At 40.9% G+C, this 25,208-nt stretch overlaps 1 protein-coding gene across 1 annotated transcript; it reads right to left on the reverse strand.

Moving 5' to 3' along the window:
- Nucleotides 1-1,872: 1,872 nt before the first annotated feature.
- On the reverse strand, nucleotides 1,873-11,792 carry MIS18A (MIS18 kinetochore protein A). Its single transcript, XM_058523011.1, has 5 exons — nucleotides 11,418-11,792; nucleotides 7,689-7,755; nucleotides 4,774-4,896; nucleotides 2,645-2,741; nucleotides 1,873-2,048 (listed from the first exon to the last, which is right to left on the reverse strand). Exons 1-5 carry the CDS (start codon nucleotides 11,761-11,763, stop codon nucleotides 1,968-1,970), a joined length of 714 nt encoding a protein of 237 aa, XP_058378994.1. The 5' UTR covers nucleotides 11,764-11,792; the 3' UTR covers nucleotides 1,873-1,967.
- Nucleotides 11,793-25,208: the final 13,416 nt, after the last annotated feature.

Below are 25,208 nucleotides of genomic sequence, written 5' to 3' on the forward strand. Positions count from 1 at the left end.
ACCTCACACAAAGCCAGAAAAGCTGAAACAGGTGGCCCCAGGAGAGGTTGGCCCGGGGTCGGGGAAAGGCACCTCTCCTTCTGCAAGCATCACAGTGCAGCCCACAGAGAGGACAAAGCAGTCCCGCCCGGACCCCTCGGGGCGGGGAGTTTGGGAGCCCCAAGGGCTCTCTTTCCCACAGCAGTGGCAAGGCCACTCCTTCAGTAACATCTCAGGCAGAGGCCAAAGATGAGGACTTTTAATTATGAAACAAGATTGTCTCCTGGGATTACCTTCAGATGCTTCAGTGAAGACTATGATACAAATGTGTGTGAGCTTTCCATCTGCACCGCAAGGTGGTCAGTTAGCTTCATCTGAAGGACCCTAAATGGAAACAGGACCCCTGGGATGGCTCTCAGAGGCCCACACTACACTAGAGGTGGCCGCTAAGGCACTTGAGCTATGTTCATCTCTTGATCCACAACAGAGGGCTAGTCAGCACTGTGGATATTAGAAATCACTCTTCATGGGTGACATCAGTAGTTTTCAAGATGTGTGGATTGGCTAGAAATCCCGCCCCAGTATGAACAGGACAGAAGGAATTAGGGAGCCAAACTCTCTAACGACCCTAAAAATGATTGTTGGAGTATTCTGTAACTGTGCAACCAGAAAGTGAGCTGCATCTTGCTGTTCAAGTCCTCTCCCATCCGCTCTGAATGAACTTTCATGCCAGAAGCCCCCAAAACACCGGAGAGGACAGATGCCTGGGACGTCATCACGCTTACTGAGGCAGGATGACTGTCTTATTGCCAGGTGTTGATACGTGCTTTCACTCTACTGTATTCTACCTGGTAGCGAGTTTGTGAGAGAGGAGACCTACAGGGCTCATTAATTTCTCATTACAGGCTGTTGACTATCTATCAGAAAGAACTCAAGAATTGTAAATGATCCAGTCAATTTAACTTAGGATCTTTTGTTATGATACCTTTAAGTATTCTCAGACAAAATTAGGAAACCTTCTGAGCAGAAACTGAGTTGAGTTACTCATACATACTGAGTACTAATGTTAAGTGTCCTCATCTGTACCCAAAAACAGAAAGGGGCCTGGGGAAATTTGGGGTTACCTTTATATTCCTGAGCAGCCTACCATAGTGCCATGCCCAGTGAATGTGTGGAAGTCATGGCACCCAGATTTCTGAGCTCAGGTAAATATAATTCAGTTTCGTAAAAACCAATCTTAAAGCACTTTGTTTTAATCTTTATTCTCTTCCTGATTTTAAAAAATAACACATTCTGACTATAACTCTTCCATTATAGAAAATTGGAAAACTGAAAATTCCCCCAGAAGCCCACCCTCAGAGATGACTATTACTCTCTTTGGTAAATAGTCTTCCAGATTTTTTTGGCATATAGTTGTAAATAAAGAGGATCAAGTGGAATTCTACTACTACTAGAACACACGCTATTCTGCTCTTGTGCAAGTTTTCCAATAGTTCTGACAAATAATTCAACTGACCAGTTACTCCAGAGAACTTTATGCATTAGTTTTCAGAGACAATTCAAACACACAGCGGGTGGAAAAACCTCTAAGATTTTCTTACCATTCAATATTAAATATTTCACAAGGTATTAAAGGTGATAAAGTTTAAAAAATAGGAAATAAAAACAATGAATTGGATACAGAGGAGAACCGTTCAGAAAATCACCAGTTTTTATCAAAATAAAAACTCCTAAATTCCAATTTCAGCAAGTATCATAAAATGGCTTTAAAATTTGAATTTAGGAAATAATCATCTCCTTACCATCAAATATATTTACAACAGTAACTCTACAATCCTTCTCATTTGATCAATACAAAAGAATACAATGTACATGGCCATTTCGAATTCCTTCAATTCTAAATGAAGCAAAATGATAATAAGAATTGCTACATATGAAAGAATTGTCCATCAGCAGGGGCGTCCAGAACAGGAGACTTAGAACAGATTTTAGCTTTTGCAACTGGTAAAGGACAATTTTGATTCAACCTCCCACAGCTTCGTTTGTAATGCTTTCAAAACATCTTCCATCTATTGAATTGAAAAAAGAATATAAAAAAATACACGATTAAAATCATGCATGATTAAATGAAATATACATAATTAATAAAATTTCTGATGTTATGCATTACACACAGATAATTCAGTATTTAATGATGTTATTTAGAGGCATAAACTAAACTTTATTTAATAAGACACAATTCTATTGACAGTACTTCTTAACTTCTAATCTATAGCTCTTCTGTACATTCATCATTGTCTTGACTATCTGGCCATGAGATGATGTTAACATTCAAAAATAAGGTTGTTTATACCATGAGAATTGAATCAAATGAAATATTGATTTGATTCAAAAATATATGTCTAGTTTTATAGTTTTAGAATATATACTGTTTTGATTTTGAAATGAAATGTCTTCCTTATTTTTTTGATAAAGCTTTAGCTTAAGTTGTAGCTTGGTTCCCAAAAAATCAACTTGACTAACAAGTGAAATAAAATAAGCACTCTCTTACTGTGAAAGCGCTGAGATCAAGAGATAGCATCATGAGGATTACTTGTGAAGGAGCACTTGTTCACTAACAGCAAGTTGTCCATACAAAGATATAAAAAGTGCAGAACAAAATTACCTGCTTTAGAGATTTTTCTATTTCAACTCTGCTTTCAAGATTAAAAAGCTCTTTATCTTCTGACACAATTTGCTTTTCAGAGGACCCTAAAATATAACTGAAGTATAGTACAGTACAGTTAAAATATGAAAAGGAAGCAAATATTAAATTTATGTTAATAATATTAAAGCTCTAAGTATATTATACTACATATTAGTTCCAAGTAAACATAAAACAATTATTTTTGTTAACAGCAACCTACATAGGAAGCTGTAGTACATAAAGTTATGTTTTTCTCCATAACAGCTTTGTCCAGATAGTCCTACCTATTTCCCAATATTATAAGTATTTCATTATTGGGAACAAACTTGCTCTTTAGTAAGCTGGGTGACAAAACACTAACACTCATAGCTCAAAATTCTATTTCAAATTTTAAAAAGATCCTGAAGAAGCCACTGTTTTTTTGCTTTATATAATTTTCTGGAAGCATGTGCACTTTCAAATTTGACTTTTAGTAAATAATTTGTGGAGTCAACTCTTGATTACCCAGATTTGGGCAACTTCAACAGTTATCCTCCAAGTTGTTTTGCTCAACTCTCTGAGGTAATGAGATGTTGTGGTTTAGAAAATATTGAATAGCAGAAAAATTGGCCCAGCAGCTGGAGGAAAACAGGCCCAGTGTTGGTAACCAAATAAATCTAAACAGTAAGGAAGAAGGTGCTAGTATTTCTCAGAAGAAAACTTGATTCATTTGTACTTCTTTAGAAGTTTTTTATCACACATAGCAACTGCAGTATGCGACTTCTTTTGTCAAATAAGAACAGTTTTCTCTTGGAAACTCTATTGATTATATTTCTGAAAAATGGCATGGGAGGCAAAATTGCAGAAGGCAATTAACATCCTGTTTACAAAAGAAAAATGAGATAAGATGGAAAAATTAAATGGCACCGAGTAATTTATAAAACCGTAAACAAACATTACAGGGGGCAGCTACTTCTAAAACCCACCAAGTTCCTTGACATTAAAATTCTGCCCCAAGAGGTAACTTCTACCCTAAATTCAACTGTTCAGGGACAAATAGCTTCAATACGATGATCTCCTGTGGCCAAATCTTCCACACGTTTTCTTTTATACAGATATGTATCAGTTTTGAAAGTTCTGTACCAGCCCTACAGGACTGAGATTTCACGTCTTCTATTCTTGTATTCTCTCTCACTTAATTTTCACAAATCTTGGTAAAATTCTCATGGATATTAAGGGAGCTTCTGTTGGGGTTTGGGTCTATCAAAACAGATCTGATCTCTCTCCAGACAGACCTACATGCTTTACAACAGTGAGCAGTACTTGTTATATTATTCCCTTACGTAAGGACTGTAAAAAGTTTATTGATTTTAAAATTTTGATCTAAACCTGTTTAGTTTCAAAGAAGGTGGCAAACAGCAGTTATTAAAGAATAATTAGAGGAGAAACCATAATTATAATAAAAATACTGTTATAAATTTTTTAGAGAGAAAAATCTAAGAAATTGAACAGGAGTGACAAAATATCTCAAGTAATGAAAGTGTAGGCACTTTCTTTTCTTCTTAAATTGTTCTTCTTTCCTGATATATAAGGTTTCCTAGGTATCTTTAAATTCTTGAGGGTTACCAAGTGAAAACACACTGAGGTCAACTGATTTATTTAATTTTGTGTTTCCTATAAAAAAAGGCTAATGAATTGAAAGGCCATTAATAAATCTGAAATTCTTTAACTCACGTCTGTTGTCAGCCCCTAATTCACCTTGTTTCCTAACACTTACTTTTTAGAAATCATGGAGAGTGAAGGCTCTTCCTTGCATCTCTCAAAAAAGCAGACAATTCATGGGGACGGCCCTGTGGCGTAGGGGTTAAGTGCGCACGCTCCGCTGCTGGCGGCCTGGGTTTGGATCCCGGGCGTGCACCAACGCACTGCCTGTCAGGCCATGCTGTGGCGGCGTCCCATATAAAGTAGAGGAAGATGGGCACAGATGTTAGCTCAGGGCCAGTCTTCCTCAGCAAAAAGAGGAGCATTGGCATGGATGTTAGCTCAGGGCCGATCTTCCTCCCCCCGCCCCCCGAAAAAAAAAAACAAGCAGACAATTCTTTACTAGACTCATCTATAATCAAACTTACCTTTCAATGGCTTCAACACTGAGGCAAAACAAGTCCCTCTTGTAATCCAGATTCATGGGTGTGCATCTGTATATGTAGCCAAGATTGTGTGAGCATCCTGTGCAGGACAAAGTCTCCAGAATGCTGCAATAAAGAATGCCATTGCCTTAGCAAACAAAGTAGCAACTTATAACAAAAATCCTGTTAAAATCCATAAACACTTAATATGTAAGTTGCTCAATTATGTTATTCCTACCCTACTAAGTCATATGTACAAAGGAAAAAAATGTTTGTATTAGAAATGTAGACAAGCACTTCCAGGCCACACTGCCTTAAGCACCTAGTGACAAGGGACATATACAAAGGGACAAGAAGAGAGGATATTGAGGTGGTGTTTTGTAGAATGTAAATACCTTGATCTGGTATTAAGAAAATTATCTAAAATTTGGAAATAAGGCAATATTCCACATGCCCTTTTAATGTCATATTGTCCAACAAGCCCACCAAGGATCATTAACACTCTGGGGCAGGGTAGGCAGATTTTTTCTGTAATGATACAGAGAACAAACATTTTAGGCTTGCAGGCCATACGGTGTCTGTTGCAATCACTCACTTCTACCACTGTAACATGGAAGCAGCCACAGACAATACACAACTAAATAGGCGTTGTCTGTGTTCCAATAAAAAGGTATTTACAAAAGCAGGTGGCCGGCCTGTGGGCCATAGTTTGCTTTAGTGGAGGTAACACTGTTTGCTTACTACTTACTATTGATTAGAGCCCAGATGTTGTCAAGTTAGATGATGACTTATAGAAAGAAGACTGATACGTGACAAATAATTTTAGTCTGGTAGAGATGCAAATGTTTTCTGCTGGTAGAAAAGATAACCCCAAAGGTTGAGGTTTTATTGTCCTGTAGGACATTAACTAGATCTCTCTACACTAGCTTTGCCATGTTCTGGTTTCCTTGTTAATGAGTTAAATAAATCTTTCATATGTGCTCATTATATATTTGTGGGAGTTGTCTTTTTTTTTAAATTATGCTTTGATACTAACACTCTTCTCTCAACTACAGATGTGTTCCACATAGGCAATTCACAAATATTTTACTTAACGATCCAATTTCTCCATATGATTGTTCCTTCATTCCAGTCACTTCTCAACTCCGGCTCTGCACATTTGAATAGACACTCCCCAAGCCAATTCACGTCTTCTTTAAATCTTAGAATCAACTGTCTCCCAGACGCCTTGTCAAATTGACCGGTTCAAATTTACCATTCTACAAATATCTATATTAAAATTATAGTCCCAACACATAGCAAGTTAATAACTGGGGATTTAAATCTAGTAATGATCACGATAGTGTAATATACACCACAAAAAATAGCTATCATTTCAAAAGAACTGTAATTCCTACTGTTATGTGAGCCACTTGTAATAACTAAGTAGCTAATCCTGCTATTAAGCAAAATAAAGCCAACCAAGACTCAAACAATATACTATAGATTGCATTACTGTTTACCTATAGATACTGAGACATTTGTAACTACTGCAGCAACATATGGAACAAAGCACAAAATGGATCACTGCCTGATAAATTATAAGTTCTCACTGGTGATATAATTAGCTAGATAATATGCCACTGATTAGACACTAAGCTTCTACGGGCTTTCATATTAGAAATATAAAAGCATCTTAGTAAACCCCAAGAGGGAACCCTATCTATACTACCAACAGTGAACAGGAAATCTCCACACTACATATCAAACCTCACAATCATTACGAGGCTGCCACACACAATTACCAACATCTAACGCAGGTATCATCGGCCAAAAAAGGATACTTAGATAAACTTACAATACAAAAATACACTGATCAATGGATAAGACTGTTTTATCCTGAATTATCAAAATCAAACTAAACAACAGCAAAGAGGACAGACAAAGCCATTCATACTTCTAAAGTAACCTCGAGGAGCAACGCAGAGATGGTAGCTACGACTGTTGCAGCATCTTACTGCTTTCACAGCTGGCAGAGATTTGGCCAGAATTCACCCTTATCATTGAACAACACTGAGAAAGCGGTGCCAGAAATCAAGTGATTTCAGACAAGGAATGAGTTAGCTTGTAAGAACCTCAACAAATGACAGAATCAGAATGAATAGAGGAAACAGCACTGCTACCTTTACAGCATTTTTCTAAAACCCAAATACACTTTATTTGAATAGGACACTCAAGCATTACTATAAAGGAAAAACCAGTTAAACACACATTAAAAAACATACATGATTATTCACTTCTGTTTAATCGCTTGTGTACCATCTAAAGCTATTTCATATACATCAGTAAGATGTGTTTCAGCCAACAATTATATAACGCAGAACTTCCCATTCAGTTTGCTGAGGATGCCACTTGCAGTAGATGGGAGGCAGGTATGTCTTTGACCCTTGGAGTGGCAGCACAGGGCCTGGGGCTACTGGGCCCCCGTGCTGTTGCTTCTGGCCCCAAGTGGCCTTATCTGTTTACCTCAATAGACCATATGTATGTGTGTCTGTATGATATTAGCATTTTCTATGGGTGCCATGACATGAAAAAGGTGGGTAGCATAGGTCTAAGGCACCCCTTGGCTCTGAGATATTATGATAAATATTTTCTTTTTTTATTTTCATTTTTGATTTTCTTCAGCTCCAAGCCGAAAACACCCTAAAGGGGATTGTCAGAATACACCTTTAGAAATTTAGAAACTGTTCCATCTTAATATCTAAAAGGAGGCCACCATACTCAAGAATCGATACATTAGAATGACTGATTTTATACTGATTACCATGAAAAAGTTTTATCCCAAGTAATCTTACTGGTAATGAGCTTTTTAAAGTTTATATTTGAAAAATAAGCATTTTCTCTAACATACATAAATACAGAGATATAGCCTTACTCACCAACCATTTTCATTTTTACGTTTGGATAGTACCTGTTCCTTATCCACAGAAACATTACTGGAAACACCTAGAGAGAAGAAAGTAACAATTTATTAACGTGTTTTATTATAAAACACATGCAGACATTTAGAGAACTTCGAAGTCAACTTTTATTTTAGAACTCAGAGGGGCAGAAAAATAAGAGCTCAAAGCCACACACACATACAAGGGTGGTTCAAAACTAAACGTATAGGTGTCTTCAGGAAAACGATGGCAGAATACGAGTTATTTCCTTTCCTTCCCAGAAAACCAGTGACGTTAACAAAATTAATAAAATTAGAGGAGAAAATTCAATCAACTGTAAAACTTGAAACAATTAGAACCTCAAATCATAGACTATCAAGAATACCTGCCAGGTACAGTAAAACTGGGATGAAAACCAAGGAAGATGCTAAAAAGCCAATGTACACATCTCCAGTTCTCAAACGCAGGGCTCACTTCTAAAAGTAATTGAAAGGATCCTTAGGAATCCAGCCAAAAGTCTCTTACGTAGACCGTGATGTTGATGGGGTCACAGCTAGACCCCAGAATGAGGAGAAAACATTCCCAGAGGATCCAGGTCCAGGCCACACTAAAGGAAGGGATAGAGGATGGAGGGAAATGAAGAAAGGACAGTAGACCTAAAACAGCCGAAACAGACTCTTGTCTCACCTCCTCCTACAGTCCACCTTAATTCGGTAAATTCCACCTCCATCTACCCAGTTGCTCAAATCAGAAACCAGGGTGTCATCCTTGATCCTTTGCCTCCTCATCCTGCTCCCCCACATCCACTCCACTGATAAGTCCTGTCAATTCTATCTCACAAATCACACTCCAGCCCCAAAACCACCACCACCTCCTCTTGCTTGGACGACTGTAGGAGCTCCTGAACGACCACTCACTCCCATGCTTCTTCTTCCCTTTGACGCTTTCTCCAAGAAAAAACTGGGTCAAATCACTTCCCTGCTTAAACACCTCACTCTCTAGAACAGATTCCGATTCCGCAGAACAGCCTACAAGGCCCTGGATTTTCTGGCCCCTTTCTTCTTCCCTAAATCTTATCTTGATCCTACTCTTTGGCCACACTAGCCTCAAGGCCTTTCCACTAGCTGCTCCCTGTGGCAGGAAAAAGCAAAGAGCATGACCCCAGAATTGTACATGAAGCCAAGTTGACATTCACATACAAGACATTTTCAAACACTCAAACTTGAAGTTTCCTTGGGGATGGGGAGACCACGGATGATTAATCAAATAAACAACTTGGAAATGAAAAAGATATTAATAAGCCTTCTTATATTAATAAGAGTCCCGGAGCTGAGAAATAAATTCACATAGACATTATATTAAGGCTCAATGACGACGCTATGGCTACAGAACAATGTAAATGTTATAAACCTTGACAAAGTAAAAATAATTAAACTCCGATTGGGTCAGGAGGGCATGAAAATTAATCCAAGAGTTCATTTCTTTATCTTTTATGGGGGGGTGGTTAAATCACATTGTCTAAAGCTGATTGTTTTTAAAATTTAAATACTGGTATAGAAAAACTAAATAACAGAATAGTGTTTTTATATATAAAAACAAAACAAAGAGCCCATGTGGCAAAAGATAGAAAAGAAGCTGTAAAAGCAGAAAGTACAAGTAAATTGAAAGATTTAACACCAAACATAGTATTTTTTTAAAAGCTATAAACAAGATAAACTCACCTACTAAAACCAAGGGCTTCTACTGTATCAAAAATCTCAACCTAAACACATGCTGTGCTAGCCGCGCCAATGCTGGAAACCTAGACCTCTATCAACAGGGGCAGATGGGGAGGATGAACGGCATTGCCACTAAACAAACTGCTTAAGCGGCCCTTGCTTATGTATTCCGAGCACATGACACACATTAACTCTTTTAATCCACCTAACTGCCCCCTGTGCTACCCCCATTTTACAGAGGAGGAAACTGAGGCACAGAGAGGCTAAGTAGCTTGCCCAAAGAGACACAGCTAAGTGGCAGGGCAGGATTCAAACCCAAGCAGTCAAGGGCCTCCACCACCACGCTATGTTGCCTGCCTCTCGTTAAAGGTACACAAAGCAGCTGCTAAAAACGTGAAGTATACTATCTACATACACTGATATGGGAAATATGGGAAAATATTCAGATTATATGTGTGGAATAAAAAAAGTAAGGATGCTTAACAGTATAAATAATATAATCTCAAGTGTGTTTTAAAAAATTTACTCTTTTATATATGCTCATACAGGCATGGAGTGTATCTGGAAGTATAAATGAGAATAAGGCATGTTGAACTCTAGGGCTATGAGAGTGTCAGGTCAGGGGAATAAATCCTTTTTACTTCTACACCTTTCTGCATTGTTTGACTTTAATAGGCACAAAGGGTTAATCCCAATGAATTACTATGGGTAATGTACGTTCTTAGGCCTACGTTTAACAACTGAAAGGGACTCAGCAATTATTGTTAATGAACGGATGCATTTTGGAGAAAACAGCAGGTCCCAAAAAGTTCCAAGTAACTGGTGGACACTGCTCCTTTCTTCCCAATATTATATCCCAGGAAGGAAAATATTCCACAACCGTCAATAAATGGGTGGTAAATTTCTGTTATCAAAATATTCATAGAATTCAGACAGACCATAAACTTCATGTTGAAAACCACCAGTCCAAAAAGAATAGCCATTTTTACACCAATTCAGAAAAAATACATGTGAACCACTCCCCTAAATAAATACTATGAAAGCAACAATACGAGGGAACAGTGGAAAAAATACAGGTAACTGGTAGGCCCAGGATTAAAAGCTAGAACTCTTCACTAAGTAGTAAATAACAACAATAAACACACAGAGACAGAGATTGGCTTGGTGGTTACCAGAGGGGAAGGGGGCAGGGAGGAGGGCGAAAGGGATAATTTGGTACATGTGTGTGGTAATGGGTTGTAATTAGTATTTGGGTGGTGAACATGATGTAATCTATGCACAAATACAAGTATAATGATGTACACCTGAAATTTATACAATGCTATAAACCAATATTACTGCAATAAACAAAATTTAAAAAAAAAATCTAGAACTCTGGCCTTAACTCTTTTATTATCTTCCTCCTTTCTTTCTAATTTTGATGGGGTTGTTGGTACTTTTACTGCAAGTTTCCTTCTTTTTAAAATTTTTTTGATAGCATTGTATTCTGTCAACTCTATAATTATAACACTTCAGACTGTAAAAGCCTCCGCTGATAGAACTCATAAGACTTGAGAAATCAACGCCGACATCTCCCTGCAGGAACCAGGTAGCTGAAAAGCTTAATTTCCTAAATAAATGATTAACAATACTACGTATTTACCAATTAACAGCCCGCTAATTTCTATGAAGAGTAATACAGAGTGGCTACACCCCAAACGCTTACAACCTGGTTGGTCATTTTTTTCTGAGTAATGCTCACAACGATGCTGATTCATCCGCTGCTCCTCTAGGACGGGGACCCCAGAAAAGGAACTGTCACTCGTGACAGTGAGCCCAAGGTGCAGGGATGACCATTCTCCCCTTTTCCTAGGACAGCTCACCCTCTCAGATGTTCCTGCTTTTAAAGACCCCGACGTGGCAGCCTCAAGGAACCACCGCCACCCCCCTCCCCCGACCCCGCCTCTTCTGGAGCCGCCCACGGAGCCCCTGGAAGAAGGCGGCCCCAAGTCCCCCGGCCCGCACTGACAGCGCAGCAGGATGCAGTTGGTGTCCTCCTGGCTCGTCACCCAGCTCAGCGAGTCGCCCAGCGGCCGCCGGCAGCCGGAGCACAAAAACACCAGCGGCCTGTCCTCCTCCTCCTCGGCCGGCTCCACCGTCTCCTCCCGCCGCGTCCTCTCCGCGCAGGCCACCGACGCGTCCCCGCTCACGGAGCTCCACATGCTCGCCCACTTCTGCAGCAACTGGTGGCGGCTCGAGTCCTCCGAGAGCCGCTTGCTTAACAGCGAGGAGCCGCTCCACTTGCCCTTGTCGCCGCACGCACAGCTAGTAGAGGAGCATCCTTTGAAACAGCTCGACGACCAAGCGCCCGCCATTACCTACAAATCGCCCGCGCCGCGGAGGGCCACGGGAAAAACGCCCTTGCGCATGCGCCTGGAGGGGAGAGGCGGTGGAGGCCGAGAAGGGGCCGGGGCCTGAGGGGCGGAGCCAGGGGAGGAGGGACGGCGGGCAATCAGCTAGCGCGCATGCTCTTCGTCGGGCTGAGCCAGGCCGGGTAATCACTGCGCCTGCGTCAGATTTTCCTTCCCTGGGAAGTTGAGGCTGCCGGAGGTAGGGCAGCCAAGCTACGTGGGAGGGGGCTTCAGCACCTTACATAGGAGCGGTGGCGTCCTTGAGAAAGTTACGCGCCCCAAACTAAACTAAATACTAACCCCTCACCGAGACCTTCACATGGTTACTAAAGCGAATGCGCCGCCCCAACACCACTCAGAGATAGAGGAATTGGGGCACCCTCCTGCTTTATATGGCCTCGTCCCTCCTCGAGATGCTACAGCCCCTCAAACTTCAGCGTGCCTGACTCACCTGGGAGCTGGTTAAAACACACATTGCTGGGCCCCGTCTTCAGGGATTCTGGTTCATTGGGTGCGGTGGGCCCGAGAATTTGCCTTTCTAACAAGCTCCTAGGTGATGCTGATGCTGTCAGTATATGGCCACTCTCCACCTCTCTCGAGGTGGAGAAAGCAGGGGTTGTTGGGGAGCCACCCTGTCCCACCTTCCTTTTGTACATTCTTATTGCTCCAACAAGACCGAGGAAAGGGCCCCAGGTCACTCAGGCTAGCACTGCAACGAAAAAGCTGGAGAAGCGAGTGTGGGCAGCAGCTGTGTCGCTGGAAAGCATGGAAGTTCCTCTGCTGTCTGGGTCTGGGAGCCATTCGGCCTTTGCACGGAGTGAGCATCCCTTCTGGGTGGCAAGTACAGACTTCCTCAGCTGCCCCAGAAAGCCAGCCTCTGACTTGAAAGCACTAGAGGTTAGGGCGAGAAAGGCTGGTGGGGAACAGACCAGCTGTGTCACCGACAACCTGGCAGCACATCTGGGAAGAAGGGTACGCCCAAGGATCTAGGTCTGCTCTTAAAGACCCTTTGGGTGTGCCCTAAGTCACTGCCCACTTTGCTTGGTCAGATAAACAATTTACAAAAAATTTACATCCAATTTTAGTGCCTCTGGCCACTAGCAAAAAGCAAAAGCTTTGTAGTCAGGAGCCGTGGGTTGACCTACCCCTCCACAAGGTACTAACAATGTGGAAAGGCTATTTGCCTTCCCTGAGTGGATTAAATGGGTCAGTACTGTGTGGGGGTTATTATGAGGATCAAGCGATGTAATATGCATAAAAATATTTTAGCTCACTGTGCCTATGTTAGCCTCCAACTAGAAGAAAAGGCTTCAAATATTTTAGATTTTTGTTTTGCCCTTAGAATTGCCTTCCCTCCTTCTGCTTCTTTTGTGGAAGCTAGCCTGACCTCCCTGGACTGCTGTTTTCAAGCACAATGTCTCTGTACAGTGTTGATACAACCCACACCTGTTCTTTAAGTGGGTAGTAACCTTGGAATTCAAAGGACCATCTCTTTGCCTCAGACTTTGGGTTTCTACTGGCAACACTTAAATTTTGTGGTGGGATATCTCAGTAAAGAAGGAATACAAAGCTGGGCTGCCTCATGACTTTCAGCATCTTAAGCACTTTTGCCTTGGTGGGCCCATTCCTCCATAAAAAATAACAATAACGATAAAAATTATATTTTACAACTGTATTGCTATAAGGATGAATATATAAATATTATATATTAAAACATTTCTTTGACCTAAAAGTTCATTTATTTTTCAGGTTTAGAACAAATTAAAATATTTCATGGGGCCCTAAAAATATCGTGGGCCCTAGGCACTGTGCCTAATGGAGAAGTCTGCCCCAGTGCAAAGTGAACTCCTCTATAGTCACAAGTATGTTTGTATTAGGAATATAAAATATTTAGATACCCACAAAATCATATTTTGTGTGGGGACAAAATGGGATGCTTGAGGAAAATGACCTTGGACTGAGTGGTTGTAGTTGCTTCCTGAACAACCATTCACACCCTTCCTCTTAGTTATACAAGTAGGAGATTTGAATAAGGTTAAGTCCAACTCCCATCACCTCCACTACCATTACCACCAATTCTAGGAATGAGTCCCCAGAGGTTTAACCCAGTCAGGATAACCCAACTCTCTTCCATAGCGATTGGTGCAGGGATGGCTCCTACCCCAGGTTTAAGGAAATCAGGTCATGGTGCTCCCGTAGCATTAGGAATAGGCTTGGGATAACAACTTGACCTAAGTTGTCGAATTTTATCCAGTCAGAGTAAATCTTAAGACTCTCGTTCAGTGGCTGAGGTAAAAGATGTCCTCTTTGTTCCCCGGATATGAACAAGGAAGCACATACCCAGGTTGCTTCAGGCAGCCATCTTGTAAACCTGGAGAAGGGCAGCACTGAGAGAATAACAGAGAAGTTGGGCACCTGACCCCTGGACTTTTTCAGTTGTGTGAGCCACCAGATTTTCTTTATTTTGGAAGCCAGTTTGAACTGTTTTGTTTTGATTGTTTTTACTAGCCATTAAAAGCATACGTAACAGTCTGTTGCAGTATGTTAAAACTGAGATTTTGACTGATACAAGATAAGGTAAAAATGACATAAAGTGTGTGAGAGACATCTGGAGGGATCTTCAGAGTGGATATTGGAGAACTAATCCTTTCTGCCCTTAAACTTTCTCCCATATTTTGAGAATATTAAAGACAGGAGAAAAATGGTGACTGAGATGACCTCATAACGATTTGTTTGGAGACAGGCTGAGTCGTGAGTTCCAATCCTCCTCCCCAATAGAGAAAGTGGAGAATATCTGCCCCCTTGCTTCAGTCTGGCTGAGAGGAGACTTAGGAACCAATCGCAAAGCCTTGTGTTCCCAGGTGTTTGCAGACACAGTGGCCCGCAGGAGAATCGGGCTGTTGAGCTGTTTTGGTGGCACAACAAAGGTGAGCCAGATAGACTGACAACTAGATATGAACTTTGCTGGCAGGAAGGTCATCTAGAATCTTAAATTCTGCGCAAGAAGATAACCTGGAAGGATGAAGATTCTCCAGCAGTGAGCATCCAAGTATGAAAGGGCCCCTAGAGGACCAGGGCTGTGGGGAACAGCCAGCCCAAAGAGAGACCTTCCTGGTTCATGGGTGTGCAGCTGGGGGTGGGGGTGCAGGGATTTTCTGAGGGGCTGGGAGAGAGAGTTGGTTCTAACCATGCCAGGCCAGAGGGTGCAAAACCAGGTTATAATAGAACCAATTCAAGTGAAAACTGTCCCGTCCCCTTTGGCCCCCATTTCAGCCTAGGAATGGAAATAGCAGGGAGCAGGTGAGGCGAGGAAGAGAGCAGAGCCAGCCATACACCCCACCCCCAGCAGGGGCAGTGGCCCACCTACATGTCCTACTTGGGGGAGGAGGACAGCAATTCTTTTCCTAGAGTGAAGATTGCAGTGTTGATTAATGTCTTGGACTGGACACCATCATTCCCTCATTGAGATTCTGTTTGCAACTAAAGTGGCTGTGGAATTGCCTCTTCCCTAAGAGGATACGCTCCAATTCCGATAATATGGGGAGAGTTTCTTTCCAAAGTGTCAAAGGAGAAGGGTGTGGACAGCGTGTAGGAGAGAACCTCGAGGGGTAGCGCAGGACCCTAGGTTAACAGCGTTGGAGCTGACACCCTCCCTCCCTTAACTCACAGGGAAGCAGGAGGAAGAGGTTACTAGAACCTGGAAAGAAAGAGAGTTGTGAAGAGCAGACCACCTTAAGAAGATCACCCTTCCATCAAGGGACACAGCCAGCGGAGGTGACCTCACAGAGAGGGAGATGGGAGATTGAATTCCTGGACCTTGTTCTCATCTCTCCCTCCCATTTCCTGCTGGAGCTCTGATTGCCCAAATCCAGCTGGAATCCAGAGGACATGGAGCATATTGATGTGACTCATACAAGTCAAGTTGGCGGGTGGATCTGGAGGGGCAAACAGAAGGAACCCCACACACATTGCCCTTGTCCTCATCCGGGGGTGCTGGGAAGGCTATCCTCACCGCATAAGTTCTAAGGGCATAGTAGGAAGCAAAATTCAAAATAAGGTTCCATTTTGATTCTATCCTTCAGTCCTTCTTGCTCAACATACTCGTTACTCAGACTACCTGATTCAATCCTCAGTTCTGGCTGGGTTCAAAAGCCTTGGTGTACTTCACAAACAAATGCTAGTCTGACTTAATATTGTCGGGGGAAGAGGGAGAATCTCCCTCTGCCCTTTCCCTTAAGGTTCTTCTGGCTGGCCAAATAATCAACAAGGCAGGTTAGCAGGAGAAAATAATACCAAGTTTAATAACATGTATACATGGGAGAAAGCAGGGACACTGCGTTTCTCAACACAATAGCAGAAATTCTCGTCTTAAATATCATTTTCAGCCAATGACAAAGGAGGATTTTGGGGGTGGGGGAGTCAATTACAGGAGATTACCACTAAAGCACAGTAAACAAGAGTAAGGTTTATTATACAGCCCCAAGGCCTCATCTTCCACATTGATAAGTTACTAGAAATGAGCTCACCCCCCCTCTCTTCTCCAAACAGAGAGGGAGATACCTTTACAAATGGAGATTTCCCTTATAAATGTAAATGATTGTCTGGCAACTCCTGCAGGGCCATCCAAAGAATGTGGCCAGAGAGACAGGACTCCGGATAAGATGGGCTTGTTGGTGCCTTTTCTATTGTAACCTCTATCCTAAATTATCTTTTATAGCAGTCATGATAATAACCCCTTCCTAAAACAGATTTTTTTTGGTTTTAAATTCTTTAGGCAGTTTGGGAGGGGAAACTCAAATATTTTTCCTGAGCTCTCTGAGTCCTTATTGTCTTCAGCTCGAAATAATCCGCATACCAGAGTGGTGCTTCCTGGGGCAGCTTGCCCTGAGCACCATCAATATCAATGGCTAGCACTAGTAGAAAGAGAGAGAGAGCCAAAGCAAGAAAATATAAGTAGGAGAGAGAAAGAACAGGAAAAAGGGGAGAAGAAACGAATGAGACCTTGACAGTTTTGCTGGAAGCATTTATGGCTTTTTAAAAGTGAGCTGGCAATTGGAGAAAATCCAAATTAATAGCTACTGATTACAATCATAGACTAGATTTTAATTGCATGCACTTCCTTACACTTACACATGAGAATGACAATGAGGTGTGATTACAGGTCGCCGGAATCAGTCAGCCGGCCCCTTTAGTATTTAGAGAGTGGGCTGCCGCTGCATTTGAGAACCATTTGGTCCAGCTCCTCCTGGTATGTCTGCGAGCAAATGGCGCCATGACTGCCTTCCCCGACCAGCTGGCACCAAGAGAATGCCATGCTGGGCACTCAGCCCCCAGGGACCTTCTGGCACCATCGGAGCCCTCGTTAGGGGGATAAAATGTGCTGTGGGAAAGTGTGGGTAGATATTTATATCTGTATTCCAGGGGTGAAACCATAACTGCAGGAATATGCTTCACCTTCTTAAAAATCCTCAGAGGCAGGATGTTCTTTAAATAGTTCTCTTTCCCACTCCTATTTAATGTGTGGAATCACGATTTTCCGGTCTTTAACAGAGATATTTAATTCTCATGCAAGTTAAAAAAGAATAAGAAGAACATGTGATTTTCAGCAAAATCGTATTTGAGCTGGGAAGGAATCATAGAGATGCTTAATCCACATCTCACTCTACGAATAGAAAAGCTGAGAGCCGGGGTGGTTCAAAAGTCAAGGATCTAGTTAGATCCTGTTAGAGATTAGTGGGCATCTGGGCATCTGTCCAGCACTCTTTCTCTCTTCTTGGGAAAACTGCTCCAACAATGTGGCTGTAGTGGGGCTTCCCATCTCGAAGGTCTTACCCTACTCTTGCACCATCCCACAGGTAAGCTATGCCCCATCTCTGATCAGCCTTCCTGGCCACAGCAATTGGTTCTAAGTGAGCGGGTGACAGAACTAGAGCCAGTCTGAGTCCATCCCTGGAGCTTTTCATGCCAAAGCTTGGAGGAAGGGTCCTCTGCTCTCCTTTTCCTCTTGATTCATGATCTTGGAGCTGCCATCAGCCGTGTCCCCAGCTACATGGAACAGCCTGGCATGACACGGATCCTCATAGAGAAGCAAGATGCAAGGTGGAGATGGAGAGTAACAGCAGCATCCCACTTCCCACTGCTCTCCTCCAGTTCCGTGAGCACCCCTCACATCACATTCTTTTTAAACCCCACTGGTGTTTAAGCTGGTTAGAATTGGGGTTCTCTCACTTGCTACCAAGAGTCCTAATACACAAATTCCAGTCTAGAACCTAGGTCTCTGGACCCTAGTACAGTGGTCACATCACTACGCCAAATTGTTGAAATATAACACCATACGCTTGATAGTGCTTTGTAGTTGTCAAAATATAGTCTTTCAAGGGGGCTAACTTTGGAGAATTATAATATCATTTAGGGGAAGAATATCTTTCTAGTATAAAATTCTTAAGTCAGTCCCTCACTTTCTTTCCAAACACTCCTTTGTGTCCCCCTAGATCTTTCCATTTTTCTGGATTTAACCAGAGGAAGTTCTCAATTGGGAGCAATAGTTTTTAACACCTATACCAAACACCTATAAATCGCCTTTTTAACTCTAAACTCAATATAGACTTCTGAATCTGGAATAATTCTAGAAAGACTTTAAGTATCAAAGATACAAATTCTGTATCTTTAGAGAGATTTGAGGAACTGTGGCATCCATAGTAGAGGAACTGGAAGGTAAAATTGAAGAAAATTCACAGAAAAAAGAATAAAATAACTAAGAAATATAAAAGGTGGGGAAAAAAGATAAGAGGAGTAAGCAGTAGTCCAGGAGGTCCAACCTCTGACTAACACGTGGTTCAAATAGACAGGAAAGACAAAATAAAGGAAAAGAAATAATACATTATAGTTTCTCAGAGCTAAAAGGTATGACTCCTCAGATGGAAAGGATATACCAATGGCCCAGCACAGAGAATGAAATAATCTCACAACAAGACTTAGCATTGTCAAATAGCAGAACTCCAGCCTTCAGAGTCCAGAGTTTCAAAGAAGAGGAAAAATGAATCAGAGTGACGTTGGACTTCTCATCAACAACTCAACTTCAGAAGCTGGAAGGTTCAAAATTCAGACTGTAAATAATTTTCAGACTAGAATTATATACCCACTCAAATCGTGATCCATGTACAGTTGACATTTTCAGACATAACTGAGCTTTGAAAATGTATGTTTAAGGGGCCGGCCTGGTGGTGCAAACGGTTAAGTGCGCGCGCTCCGCTGTGGCGGCCCGGGGTTCGCCGGATCCCAGGCACGCGCTGAGGCACTGCTTGTCGAACCATGCTGTGGTGGCATCCCATATAAAGTAGAGGCAGATGGGCGTGAATGTTAGCCCAGGGCCAATCTTCCTCAACAAAAAGAGGAGGATTGGCATCAGATGTTAGCTCAGGGCTGATCTTCCTCACACAAAAAAATAAAAAAATAAAATAAAATAGGGAAGACACTATCATGTTAAAAAACAAAAAAAAGAAAAAACAAAAAAGAAAATGTATGTTTAACATACTGTTTCTTGTTCGAAAATGTGCTACAACAAGAAATGTGAGATGTGAGGTCACAGTAAAAGAAAAGCAAATATTTAAGGTATGAAAAGAATCTACCACACTTATTTTTAAACTACACTGAAAACCAGTAGCTCACCTATCTGTTTGATAAAATCCAGAAGTTTGACAACATAATCTGTTATGTACTTTCCATAGACTATTGTCCAGGAAAACAGGTGGTTTCCTACATTACCAGTAGAAATGCAAGATATTATAACCTTTATGGAAAGGAATTTGGCAGTATCTAACACAATTGCCTATGTATGTATTCTTTGACACTTTCAGGAATCGATTCCAAAACTATACTGGCAAAAATATGGTAAAAACTTGAACACAAAGCATTGCAGCACTATTTGCAACAGCAAAGGCTGAAAACAACCAAAACATCTACCAACTGGGAACTGGATGAATAAATTGTAGTATATCCACATAATGGCAGCGTTATGCATCTGTAAAAAGGAAAGAGAAATATCTCTACGTGCCGTAGAGAGATCTCCAGAATAAATTGTTTCATGAAAAAAGCAAGGTTTAAAAAAAATATAGTTTTTTTATTGCATATCTAAAAGGGGGGAGAAGGAAAGACTGAGTATACGTATGTATTTTCTTATATTTTTAATAATTGAAGGATAAACTAAAAACTTTCTTAAAAGTGCTTACTTGGAAGAAAGTAACAGGAAGAAAGGAAAGGAATAGAGGCTAGAGTTCTACAAGGAAAATCTTATTTTGTATATTTGACTTTGGAATCATGTAAATATTTAACGTAATTATAAAACAAAATAAAATTTTAAAATAATCTCTAAATATTGAAATACTATATTCAGTGGGTGGCATACCTCCAAAGAGAAGAACTATTTCAGGTGACTTTAAAACATATTACTTTAAACATATTACATATTACATGACTTTAAAACATATTACATAAACATTTTACTATACATATCTTGTAGGATAGAAAAGGACACACATATCTTGTAGGATATATATGTCTCTAAGGACAGAAAAAAACCTGCCACCCCTCATAAAAGATCTTAAATTGTTTTCAGTAATCATGTTGTTCATGTTGTTGATATTGATATTATTATTCTGAGACTATTTGTGTGTATATTGTATATTGAATAATTATGCCAGTATTGTTGAGAATAGGATTTTAAGTTTTGGAGAAGAGAGATACAGCTAAGAAAGATAAGGTTAAGTAAAAACTCTATGGTTGTGCTTTTGAATTGGAAGTATCAGTACAAACTCATAGTGTTTTTATCTTAAAAAATAAATATTTCCTAGCTCTCTACATTGAATAGGCCTAAACATTGTAACCAACACAGTAGCAGTAAGTACCCTTAGCACTCAGATGATGGTAGCTAAATACCATTTCCTACTAAAAAAAACCAGGATTCCTTGGAGAAATGGCTGGATCCAAGGTCTGGGGCAAGAAATATACAAAATGAGCCTGGAACATCTTGTCATTCCAGAAAGCAAGGAAGTTATAAAAAACAAAACAAACTACTAAAGTAACCAACATGAAGAGGCTTTCACTGTCCAAATACGAGGAAATTTGCACATCAGTAAAGATCAGAGCTGTAATGGGTTGGAACACGTCAAATAGGTTTAAATGCATGAGTTCATAATGATTAAAAAATAAGCTTTTATTATTTCCTGTTAGAGAATGCTAGAAAACCCAACCATTGTTTTGAAAACTGGCAAAAAAAAAAAAGTAAATCAAACATTTATCCCACCTTGATATGAACTGTCCCTCAGGTAATCAAATAGTTTATGAAGGAAGGTTGGTTTTTTCCTTTTTCTTTTTAGAAGGATAGCAGCCAATAAGTGAACAAGGAATGATAGAATAAGAAGATCAGCATTTTACAATGCCAAATGTATTAAAGAATCTCAGCAATGATCATCACTGGCCGGTAGTATCACACAGAAAAAGAGACAACTGGACATTATGTGCCTCTTGAGGGAAGAACATCACCCCACCTCTGAGGTATTCTTGCCAAAAAAATTGAACCTAAATCTGATCCAGCCTGCAGATCTAAGTTCATTTTCCAGGAAATACAGGGAATGGGGAACATGACTAACACCACCATGGGTTCCAACTGGCAAACTCTTCGGGACAAATAACCCATTTCCACAACAAATAAATTGCAAGGTCAAATAAAAGGGTGTAGGAGGAAGAAACCTATAAATTTAACAATTGTCCAGAGTCATATCAACCAATTGCAACACATGCACTTTATTTGTTCCTGATGTGAGCAAATTAATTATACAAGAAATTATGAGACAAGTGGAAAACTTGAACATTGACTAGATATTTGATGCAATTAAATAATTAGTGTTAACTTTTAGGTGGGATAGTAGTATTATGGTTTTATTTTTTAAAGAAAGAATCCTCCTTCAGAGAGACATGCTGAAATGTTTACTGATGAAATGATATATTTAGAATTTGCTTCACAGTCATCCAGAATGGGGGGAGTGGATGGAGGTACAGACGAAACTGAGTTAGCCACGACTTGATCATTGTTAAGTTGAGTGACGGTTACATGGAGTTTCATTATGCTATTCTTGCTGCTTTTGCAAATGTTTGAAATTGTCTATGATAAAATCTATTTTTTGAAAAAGTCATGCAAATTTTGCATTTACTCTGTTATATACCTCTGCTTATTTCAGTATGAAAATATGACTTTTATACCAAAAATCTTGAACAAAAATGGACACTCCAGAGAGAAATGCTGTGTTTATTTTAAGGATTTGTATACCCACAACATGACGATGTTTGCCCCTTGTGGTAGCTGAACAAAGCCCCCCAAAACCCTGTTTCTTCATATGGAATGTTGCTTTATAAGGAAAAAGGGACTTTGCAGATGTGATTAAGTTAAGGACTTTGAGATGGGGAGATTATCCTGGATTATCGGGGGGGGGGGCCCAATGTCATCACAAGTATCTTTATAAGAAGCAGGAGGAGGGCCGGCCCCGTGGCTTAGCGGTTAAGTGCGCGCGCTCCGCTACTGGCGGCCCAGGTTCAGATCCCCGGCGCGCACCGACGCACTGCTTCTCCAGCCATGCTGAGGCCGCGTCCCACATACAGCAACTAGAAGGATGTGCAACTATGACGTACAACTATCTACTGGGGCTTTGGGGAAACAAAAAAAAAGGAGGAGGATTGGCAATAGATGTTAGCTCAGAGTCGGTCTTCCTCAGCAAAAAGAGGAGGATTAGCATGGATGTTAGCTCAGGGCTGCTCTTCCTCACAAAAAAAAAAAAAGAAGAAGTAGGAGGAGAGGGATTTGACAGAAGAACAAGGTGATGTGAAAGTGGAATCAGGGGGAAAAGGTGATATGCTGCAGAAGCACGAGCCAACGAATGAGGATAGCCTCCAGAAGCCGGAAGAGGCAAGGAAACGGATTCTCCCTCAGGCCTCCAGAAGAAACCAGCCCTGGCAACGCCTTGATTTTAGCCCCCTAAGACTCATTTCCAACTTCTGACCTCCACAATGGTAAAATAATAAATCTGTGTTGTTTTAAGCCACCAAGTCTGTGGTAATTTGTTATGGCAGCCGTGGGATGCTAATGCACTCCAGTTTGCAGATCCCAGGGGTAATGGGCATAGCATGGAGGCTGCCCCCACCTGACTGTATCCCACGTTTCTGCCTGGAAAATGGGGCTCGCCACACCTGAGGCATAATATTGTGAGAATCACGTAAAGCGCCTAACACAGTGGCCGGCTCAGGTCACTGGTCAATAAATGTTTGTTCCCCTCCCTCTCTAGAGCTCTCCCTTTTACCTTCTCCCCTGTACTCAATCTGTAGTCACAATGATAGCCAACGAGTGTGCACATTTCCTGTAAAAGAAAACACTCTAGAAAAATCAACTTCACCTTCACACTTTGGGTTATAAATTAAAGTGGGAAGAAAAATAATGCCAACAGTCAAGTCTGTTGATTGACGAGGTATTTGTCAATATAAATATGTCATTATTATCTCAGAGAGCTGACCTTCATGGAGGTATTAGTTCTTACTAATGTCGAAGGGGGAATTTTTTTTAAAATGTGTTTTCCTACCACCGCACTTTCATGGGCATTTTAAAGTCAAAATTATTATCGGACCAAGGAATTTATTTTAGCAATGAGTATTTTGTCACGTAGAAGTGAAAATTCCAAGCAAATGAAATTAAATTATGTTCAACTGGAAAATATAACAAGGAAGGAGGGAAGAAAGGAAGGAAGGAAAGAAGGTGTGATGGCTAATTATATGTGTCAACGTGACTGGATCACAGGATGCCCAGATATCTGTTTAAACACTATTTCTGGTTATGTCTGTGAGGGTGTTTCCACAAGAGATTAGCATTCGAATCAGTGGACTGAGTAAAGCAGATGACTTTCCCCAACATGGGTGGGCACCATCCAGTTCATTGAGGGCCTGAATAGAACAAAAAGGTTGAATCCACTCTCTGCCTGACTTCCTGAGCTGAGACATTGATATTTCCCTGCCTGGTTCTCCTGCCTTCAGACTCAGACTGGAATCTACACCATCTGCTCTCTGGCTCTCATCCCTTCAAACTACGCGAATGGCTTTCCCGGGTCTCCAGCTCGCAGAAAGCAGATAGTGGGAGCTCTCAGCCTCCATAATTGCATGACCCAATTCCTTATAAGAAATCTCATTTTATATATATATATGTATGTATGCATATCTGCTGCCCCAAGCTCTATCCCCTGACTCCTCAAGCCAGTAATATATATGTTTATATCCTCCTATTGGCTTTGTTTCTCTGGAGAGCCCTGACAAGTACATGAGGAAAGAAAGAAAAGAAGAAAAAGGTAAATTTATCTATAATTCTTCAATTTTAAAAAGGTTACATAAAGATGTGAAAATCCTCCCCTAAACCCCAACCAACCTCCTAATTTCAATCCATTTATTTATTTATACAATTTATTTATTTATTTATTTATTTATTGCTGAGGAAGATTCACCCTGAGCTAACATCTTTGCCAATCTTCCTCTATTTTGTATGTGTCAACACCACAGCATGGCCACCAATGAGTGGTGTAGGTCCACGCCTGGGAACCGAACCCAGGCCGACAGAGTGGAGCATGCCAAACTTAACCACTAGGCCACCAGGGCTGGCCCTACTGACACAAATTTGATGACCTTTAGGAACACCTATAAACTTCTGAAACTAGCAGCACTTGAGTAATGACCCCCCAAAATCTTTGTATTGTATCTTAAGAGTTAGGTTCAATGTTTATCTCATGTCCCAGCCTCACTTCTCGGGAGATGGGCCACTGGAAAGAGAAGAGGTTCCACATCATCTGAGAGGCGGGGCTGGTGACGTCCTTGGGGCACTCAAGTAGAACTTGGTAACACCTTCCAGGTGCATTGTACTCAGGAAGAAAAATTCCTTAAAACTGAAATGTAAATTCCAATAATCTACCAATATAGATTCTTTAGAAAGAGGCAATTGACTTAAGTGTTTTTTGGAAATGACCCTTTTTTAAACAGTATTTATTTTGTTTACAGATCAGGTAAAATTTACATACAGTGAAAGTTGTGTCTCTTTAGTCTGCACCAATCTGCGACATTTCCTCCGGTTTTCTTTAACTTTCATGACTTTGACTCTTTTGAAGAATACCAGTCAGTTATTTTGTAGCATGTCCCTCGATTTGGCTTTTCCTGGTGTTTTATCATGATTAGATCGAGGTTATGCCTTTTAGCAAGAATACTACAGAGGTGACTGCCCTTCTCAGTGGGTACATGATGTCACTATGTCTCATTGCTGATGGTGTTAACCTTGACCACTTGTTTAAGGGGGTGTCTGCTGGGTTTCCTCATAGTAAAGTTACCGTTTT

The sequence above is a fragment of the Diceros bicornis genome, chromosome 27, assembly GCF_020826845.1.
Source record: "Diceros bicornis minor isolate mBicDic1 chromosome 27, mDicBic1.mat.cur, whole genome shotgun sequence".
NCBI classification, from domain to species: Eukaryota; Metazoa; Chordata; class Mammalia; order Perissodactyla; family Rhinocerotidae; genus Diceros; species Diceros bicornis.